General features: G+C 36.2%; 1 protein-coding gene across 1 annotated transcript in view; it reads left to right on the plus strand.

Annotated features, from left to right (window-relative positions):
- The window catches only part of LOC107099633 (L-amino-acid oxidase-like), a gene marked incomplete at its 3' end in the record, with an annotated part of 16,363 nt that extends 7,120 nt beyond the window's left edge, over positions 1–9,243 (plus strand). The window contains exons 2-8 of the mRNA XM_015397846.1: positions 1,326–1,385; positions 1,844–2,076; positions 2,912–3,024; positions 3,287–3,488; positions 5,162–5,230; positions 5,799–5,935; positions 8,541–9,243. Coding sequence (XP_015253332.1) covers positions 1,355–1,385; positions 1,844–2,076; positions 2,912–3,024; positions 3,287–3,488; positions 5,162–5,230; positions 5,799–5,935; positions 8,541–9,243 — 1,488 coding nt within the window. The remainder of the gene's footprint in view (positions 1–1,325; positions 1,386–1,843; positions 2,077–2,911; positions 3,025–3,286; positions 3,489–5,161; positions 5,231–5,798; positions 5,936–8,540) is intronic.
- Positions 9,244–9,247: the final 4 nt, after the last annotated feature.

The following is a 9,247-nucleotide window of genomic DNA, read 5'->3' on the forward strand; positions in this document are numbered from 1 at the left end:
TCCACTTTTACCAGAGTATTTTTTTTTACACAAGTATCTGTACTTTTACTCAAGTATGGAAAGTGAGTACTTTTGCCATCTCTGACAAACAGTCCCTGAACTATTTCATGATTTCACTGTTTTCACTCTCGAAAGAATATTTTGTGAGGCAGTCTAACTAATCAGAGAGCTGGTTATATCCAAGGAACAACTGTGATTGGTTTAACTTTTTTTCTAATCATACATGTTTATCTTTTATAAACATGTATGATTAGAGAAAAGTATTTATAACCAGATTCATGAATTGTGTTTTTAAATCATTTAGAAATATGATTTGAAAATACATTTACAAATCACAGTATTTAATGATGGATTAATAAATACATTTTACAATTACTCTTTATTAATTTGAAATGTGCAATTAGAAAATACTATTCAAATTGCCTGATTGAAATGTTAATTTGAAATTGCTTTTTTCTTTTTTAGTGACTCTCTAGGTCCTCCCTACTCTTTGAACTTTTCTTTAATACAGTAGTCAGGGAGATAAAATTTGCAGGTACCATGCCCCGACTTCTACACCAAGAGTCTGACTTCAACATAAATTCAAAAAACAACAACATAAACATAAGCTTTATTGGCACTGATGTGCATTTTTGTTTTATGGGTCGTAATATCTGTTTATTTTCACGTAACACTGTGTCTCGATAAAGGATGAATGGGAAGGCTGTGTAAACCATGAGTCATACAATCATGCAGCCTAGCTTGCTTGGCTAAACTAAATCCAGCAGAAACTGAAAGTGTTTGTCACAACCTTTCGAACAAGTGTAACTGCGTGTCAACTGTAGGTGAGAAACATCTATCTCTTTAATATAAATATTTAAATTTACTTTTGTGAATATTACATTTTTTCTCAATCAAAATTTGATAATTTTATTTGTTTTTGTTTATTCTTGTATAGCCAGTCCAGAGATATTTTTTGGCAATTACTTTCTGTAACAAGTACTACCACACCTGAACCCTGAGAAACATTTTTTTTTTTTTTTCTCATTTTGTCTCTCTGTTAATTGTAGGAAGAAAATACATTTAAATGATGATCAATTTTATTATTATTATTCTTTTCATTTCAATCTTTGATGCAATATATCTGTGAATGTAATGATAAAAATGCAAGAGATTTTCATGTGAAATTTTTTGGTAAATTTCTTATAAAACATCAATCAAATTACCTTTAAATATAATTATGCCTAATGAATCGTAGAAATTCCCTGGTTCAAATGTTTGTCATTTATAGGCCAGGCTTAATCTTTTTAAACAACCTTATTTCTGTTTGAATATGTTTATCAAAGAAGATAGAAAACAAAATCTGAGATCCAAGATGGGACGGCATGTGGAAAAATCCAAACTATGTAAGTATTACATTTAAGATAATTGATAAGTGCTTAGTCTGCATATCAGCTAAAGAGTTGGGAAAATTTGTATATATGTATTAATGAAGCAAAGTGAAAAATGAAGATATTACCTTCCATTTTTTTTAAAGTTAATATCAACAATCTCACTTCAGTGTCGTTATTTCCTGTCTGCAGGAAAAACCACTGAAGAATCTATAGTTCTGCTTTGTGACTTTGAGGTTAAAATGACAATTTTGGATTTTTCATTATTGCTCAAATCATGTGAACTACTTTAAGATTGAGCTTATGTCCTTATGTGACATTTCAAAAAGTAACAGTTTTGATTTTTTAGCATTATTTAGGGATGAATTATACAAGTTCCAAATGTTGCCAAACTGCACATTAGCTTTAATAGTTTGACAGTGCTTTCAATCAGTTATGCCATTTTTAATTAATCAGTGTTTTAATTCAATTAGTGTATCCAGTTGCCATTGGTTTGCTGCTGCTGACTATATGCTGCTGCCACATCACTGCTGTCAGTCTGAAGGAAAGTCTGGCCGAATGCTTGAAGGACAAAGACTACAATGAACTGCTGGAAACAGCAAAAAATGGCCTCCCTCACATTAACACCTCTAATCATGTAGTTATTGTGGGAGCTGGCATGGCTGGACTGACAGCAGCTAGACTGCTTCAAGAAGCCGGACACCGGGTATGTGTAACCCAACCACTACTGTACATTCTAGATTCACGAAAGTTTAATATTATGCTATGAAAACTTCACCTATGAGGGAATATTCTAGTCTAAATCAAACTTTTAGGTAAGGCACACATTTTCTATAGCCTCTTAGCTTGTTAAGGGTGGGTGCGCTGGAGTCTATGCTAGCCTGTTGTGGGGTAGCTGTTGTATTGTTTAGAGTAGAAGCCATTAAAAATATTTCCTCACTTTCCGTGATGAGCCATTGGCCGGTCCCCTAAAATTCCTTTTAAAACATCAATCTTTGTACTAAAATATTCTTTCTCTCATGAATTGCGGACATTAAGATCTAAAGAGAAGCATCATCTCCTAGTCAGACCTTATAATTCAGTGAAAGGGTGGAGTCAGAGTAAAGAAATATGCAAGAGGGGTTCACTCCAGTGGCTGGAAGTTGGGCGGGGTTTCACTGGGGGTTGGTGGGAAGTGGGCTGCCATACGGCTGGAGTCTTGCTGGGAAGGGCCATTTTGAATTGGCTGCTACTGTCGACCAAAAATCTCTTTGACAGCAAAAAAAAGTTACTGCTTTTTTCAAGAGCCTTGAGCAAACAGTGGTAATCATATGAGTAAGTATTGCTAAATGGTAATCATGTGATTACCAATAAGTAGTGGCCAAAAAAGAAGAAAATCCCTGATTTGTTCACTCTAAGTTGGCTAACTCTTTCCAAAAGTAGTTCAATATTTATTTATTTTTTCATACAGTTTTAAGCAATTTGTGTAAAATTTGAATGTGTAACTTTGAAAGACAGACTCTGAAGCTCCTCTAAAGCTTACATTTATTTATTTAAACAAGGTGACGATAATAGAGGCCAGTGGTCGAGTTGGTGGACGAGTTGAAACCTACAGGAATAAAAACGAAGGATGGTATGCTGAACTGGGGGCCATGAGAATCCCAAGTTTTCACCGGTAGGTTTTATAAACAAAGTCTTTATGTCATCAAACCATCTTGAGATTTAATTAGAAAAAGCTTAAAGTGCTGCAACTAATATGACATATGATTAGAATGGATAGGAAAATGTCTTTAAAAAAAAAACCTAAACAAGAATTATGTTCAAGACATAATACTAAAACCATTGTCTCTTTCAGCAAACTCAAATGCCACTATTCCTCAAAATGTTTTATCTCTAATAATAGGCTTATCAATCACTGTCACCTGTTTTGCCAACAGCATCGTCCTTTGGTTTGCAGAACAGCTGGGTGTAAAGCTGAACAAGTTCACAATGGATGACAACAACACTTTCTATTTGGTCAATGGGGTCAAGAAAAGAACCTATGCAGTCAAAGCAAACCCTGATATCCTCAACTACAATGTAAGAAAGAGCGAGAAGGGGATGTCAGCTGATGATCTGCTACAAAAAGCTTTGCAAAAGGTATGTTGGAATGAGAAAATGTTGGTGGAAAAGATGAAAATGATCTCCCCTTGATAGTTAAGAAAAAGTATGTTCTTCAGATTTGCTCAGTCTTTCTTATATTGAAAAAGTGACAGAAAAGGTTAGTCATCATACAACAAGTAGTGAAATTTACATTTAATCTATTGAATTGCTCTATGACTCTATGAACCTTTTGCCCAAAACAAAAAATTGAAAACCCTTTAGGCCTGTTCACAATTCTCAAATGAAAGCAGACTTTGCAATCTTGGGCCACATATCCAAAAGTTTAAATTCTGCACAAAAGAACAATAAACATCAAAGACAAAAAGGTCTCTGCAGCCTCATTTAAACATGGGGTGACAACAAAATGACTTGAGGTAATTACACATATATCTTCAGTACCTTTTAATTAAATTAGAAGTAGATTTTATAAAAATATTCCGAACCAGATGTTCACATGCGTCCTCTCAATGATGATTTTCGCTTGCATTTAGCCGTTGACTCTTCAGTAATCCCTCACACAAAGTATTATATTGATAGTGTTGCACTATAAAAGGAAATATTTACACATTTACATGACTTATATTTTCCCCTCTAAAAATAATTTTTTAGTCAGCAGATTTAAATTACTTTCTACTATCTACTAGTAGGGGACAGGAGGATCCTAACTCAAATACTGTAACATGTAGCATAGTGTATTCTATATCGTTCATTAAGCTGTTACAGAACTGGAGAGCGCCATAGATACTGAAGAACTGCAGAACCCTAAGGGAACAAAGGGGCGCTATGACAGTACCTTCCTCCCTTAATGGTTTTCACTGCTCCCAGAAAGCTGATTAGATATTTAAATACCATACCCTCTTTGTGGACATTTCATTTAATATTACAATTGTTTTCTTTAAATGATTCTTGAAATGTAGGTTTTCCTTTCCTCTACAGTCTATTCTAACCTTTTGACTTTTCTGCTTTTTTTTTTTTTTTTTTTTTTAGTTTTTTTTTTTTAGTTTTATGTGTACGGTACATGTCTACTTTAATTTAGTTGTTTGCATGTCTGCCCTCACACCATGAAATCATCCATTGCAGGACAGTAAATAAAGCATAAATCCTACTTTTTTGCATTTTTTTAAAAAGTTGAATTATTGCTAATAATGTAGTTTCTCAAGTTAGTGCATTTAAAGGTATGTGTAAATCCTTATCATCTGCATACGCTTACAGATAGAAATCAACTGTTTGGTATGGATGTGCAGAGCCAAGGCATGTTATGTCATGCAATGCATATAATAGCCTGGAGTCACGCAACAAGTTTGTGTACTTCTAAAACAAAAACACCTTGTCAGTTGCTCTGAAGAGAACCTTCTCATTTGCAGCCCAGAAGGTTTTATATTTCCTGTTGGCAACATTGTGTTTACAATCTTTAGAACATCTAGAAAGATAATTATTACAAACTGACCAAAAGATCTAGTTTAATTTATATAGCATTTAGATTGGTTTGATCTCAATCAGTTCATATGTACTATGAAAAGATCCCAATTTCCTGTAATTTGCATTTTCTTGAAAAGCCCAAAAGGATAAAAAGGAAAAGGAAAAAAAGGAACAGATATTTACCTCAGCAGCTATAAAATCTCAACTTCTGCTTCTTCCATGATCTCAATTTTTTTCTTTCTTTTTTGTAGGTAAAAGATGAAGTGCAAGCACATGGCTGTGTGGCTGCCCTCAAAAAATATGATCACTACTCAGTTAAGGTAACACACTGCATCATTTAATTGAACAGGCTAAATAAAGGACAAGTGTCAAAGTTTGTGAACAATGGGAAAGGTTTCCACTTAAGATAAAATCCTCAGTCTAAAAAACGACCACATCACAAGTGAACAGATCTGCTTTTCAGAGAATTAAATATAATTTAACCCCCCAAAAAATGTACAGTATGAATTAAAATAATGTTCTGGAAATTCAATACTGTCATTACCTCCTGGTAATGGCGGCAATGAATAACCTCAGCCTTAAATTACATACTTTATATGCAATATGAATCTCAGAAAAAAACCTTTGTATTAAAGTTTTGCCATTCAAAGAACATTTGTAATTGCATACCCTTCTTATATCACGAAGCTCACTTGAGGTCATAACTAAAGAAGTCCACTGCTTCTTAATTAAACTAAAAAAACTGAAACCAATTTATTTAAGGCAGATGAACTCTCCAGCCTTTTTTCACACTGCTGTATTTATCAATACACGTTTTGGCTTTTCAAATTTGGGGATAAAACAAAAGTAGCATAACAAGAATATCTTGCTTTTCCCTTTTTCTAACAGGAATATTTGAAAGAAGAAGGAAATCTGAGCCTTGAGGCCATCCGGATGATCGGAGTACTTTTGAATGAACAGAGCCTCATGTACACAGCACTCAGTGAGATGATTTATGACCAAACGGACATCAGTGATAACGTCACGTAAGGAAAACTAAAAGGGCAAAATCTGTTTAAAAAACCCCTTTAAGGGCAGAATCTCTCATCTGATTTACATGTGCAATATTGCCTATCTAGAGTTGGAAATTAAAATCAAATGAGTTTAAAAATAAATGAAGGTTCTCAAAAAGATAAAGAAAAACGTATATTTATGGGTTACAAACAGGTTTATTTGGTAAAGTCTACTTTAATTCTTGCAATAGCAGTTGATTGCAACGCTTCAGCAGACGTCTAAGCTTTCACTATACGTTTTCTCATGTAAACTGCAGTTGCAGCTTTGTTATTTCTGCATAGCGCCCTCCTTTTATCACCCACACCTTCTCCTCTGGCTCTCTGCCATTCCAGGCAAACAAAACCTGATTTCTGTATCATAGCTGAGGAATCTGCTGATTTGCCTGAACTTGCTCAGTGGGGAAGATGTAAAGCCAGACTGAGGTGTCTGAGAAATAAATAAAAATGGAACATATATTCCAAAACAATAAAAAATAATAATAATTGAATGTTTAATAATATAGGTAAAAAAAAATGACAGAAGCAGTGTGTGCGAAATAACTCCACCTAATACCCTGTAGATCAGATGTTATGGAAGAATGATGACCCATGTTTCTTTGCAAGCCTAGTTTATTTAATTGGAATTTGCCATCTTTTATTTCTTTTACAGCTGTGTAAAGATCCCACCACAGAACCACAGTAAAGCTGTGGGTGTGGAAAACATCAGGGTTTATGAAATTGATAGTGAAACTGACTGTTGTGGTTCAGTTAGATTCAGTTTTTTAGAGCTGTGTTGTGACTCTAAGGACATTCCCAGTTCTCACTTTTATGCCCTGATTTGCTTTAATTGCACTTTCCTACTGATGGGTATGAGTGTGTCCCAGGTATTCAGAGTGGTTTTTTGCTATACCCTCTATGCTCCCTTGATCCATACTGCAGCTAAAAGGGCATCAAAGTAAGACTGCAAAAACAGGGATGGATTGTTTTCTGTGCCTCGTTAAGATGGACCCAGGAGGCAGTGTGAGAGTTAAGACAGGGCCTAAGAGGGGATGGCCAAGTCCATTCCTTGAGACCTACCACATTAAAATGTCTAGATCCATCCTTGCTCCAACACACCTGATCAAACAGCTGACTTCCCTCACTAGAATGTTATTTAACTCTGTAGAGGCCTGGTGGTAAAATATTAATGTGATTTAGGTGTGTTAGAAAGAATTAATGCATCTAAAAGTTTGCAACTCCTGATGACTGAATTTAAGCATCTCTGATCTAAGACAATTTTTGTTCTTTGGTAGGACATATTTTACTTTGACGATTTCCGGATTTATTGCTGGAATCAGCTTCTTCTTTACAGACTTTGTTAAGTTTTGTTACATGCACACCTGACAGTTTTTCTTAGCTAAGCAAAGCATTTAAAAAACAGCATGAATAAACCTAATTTATCAAATTTCTGTTGATCTTGGGATGTCCAGATCAGTTAATTTCTGTGAGTTTAGTTTTTGTTTAATATAATGCTATTTTTCATTAAGATGTATAAATTTCAACCTGGAGCGACTCACACAGAGAAAAGCTGCTCAATTTATTTCAACAGGTAACAAAGTAAGATTCCTTAGGTTTTCTACCTAAGGAAACCCAGATGATTGCATCGACTCATTGACTCTGCAATCCCTTGCACTAAGCATGCATGTAGCGATAGTGGAGAAGAAAACACCCTTTTAACAGGATAAAAAACCTCTAGCAGAACCAGGCTCAGTGTGAGCGGCCATCAGCAGGCAGACTGAGGTTCAAGGAGACAGAAGCAGATATCCAGATATTAACATGGAAGAAATAAGTTATTTGGCGCTCTGGCCCCGGCAGAAGACATAGACGCTATGAACATTTGGTTTGTTGTGTAACCTAATAAAATGATGAGTGTAGTCCCCCTTGGCCTGGACACTGGTGGTGGAATAAGCCAAAGGGTGAGGGGGACTGAGAAAGAGGGAGATTGGGTGAAGGTGGGTGAAAGTTTGTTTGCATGTGGGAGAAAGAAGCTAGACTGCCAAAGAAAAAAATCTAAATAAGTAATTTCTTTCTTAAAATAAGTGCATTTTTCCTTGAATTGAGGAGACACTTTGCCAATGGAACAAGACAATTGACATCTAAAATAAGAAAAAAACAATGGCATTGTCTTATTTCAAGTACATAATATCTGACTATCTTATTTTAAGAATAAAAATACTCATTCCATTGGCAAATCATATTATCTACCTACTCAAATTAAGGGTAAATACAAATAATTTAAGACATTTATACTTATTTTTAGATAATTTTTGCAGCATAGGCCAGAAGCTAAATAAAGGGGATCTTAAAAGATGATTGGCTTCGGAGAAGGTGTTCCCCCCCCCAGTTGATTGGCTAGAGCTGAACAAGGGACATTGCAGGCGATTTAGGTGAAGCTGATAAGAGTCGTCCATATTGAATTTACATTTAGGCTTCATAATTTTAAAGCTTCATAAAAGAGTGCCTCCATAGTTGATTGGTAAGAAGTGATAGAATTTTCGCTTCATTGTTTTACATGTCAGTATTCATTATTATAAAAACCTCCATCTTTCTTGTTTTTCAGGTACTATGAGGTGGCTGGTGGGTCAGACCTCCTTCCCAGCGCTTTTCTGACACTGCTTGATGTCCCTATTTACCTGAACTCCAGGGTTCAGCGTATCAAACATTCACATGAAGGCGTCACCGTCTTCTACCAGACAGATCAAGAGTCCTCTCTAAGCCACATTAATGCTGACTTTGTCTTGGTGACCACAACAACGAAAGCAGCTCTTTACATGGACTTCGACCCACCGCTCTCCATCCAAAAGATGGAAGCCCTGACCTCCGTTCACTATGACAGCTCCACTAAAATCCTTCTGACCTTCAGCGAAAGGTTCTGGGAGGCAGATGGAATCAGAGGAGGCAAGAGCATTACAGATCGACCATCACGCTTCATCTATTACCCGAGCCACAGTTTCCCAGGAAATGACTCCATCGGCGTCCTCCTGGCCTCCTACACCTGGTCTGATGACTCCCTCCTCTTTCTCGGCGCAAGCGATGAAGAGCTGAAAGAACTGGTTCTCAGAGACCTGGTCCTGTTGCACGGTGAGCGCGTCAGGTCTCTCTGCACTGGTGTTCTGGTTAAGAAGTGGAGCCAGGATCCATACAGTCATGGGGCCTTTGCTCTTTTCACCCCCTATCAGCACTTGGAGTACGCTACTGAGCTCTTTAGGAATGAGGGCAGGATTCATTTTGCTGGAGAACACACAGCGTTCTCTCATGCTTGGATTG

Source organism: Cyprinodon variegatus, unplaced genomic scaffold, assembly GCF_000732505.1.
Source record: "Cyprinodon variegatus isolate N-32 unplaced genomic scaffold, C_variegatus-1.0 Scaffold891, whole genome shotgun sequence".
Taxonomy (NCBI): Eukaryota; Metazoa; Chordata; class Actinopteri; order Cyprinodontiformes; family Cyprinodontidae; genus Cyprinodon; species Cyprinodon variegatus.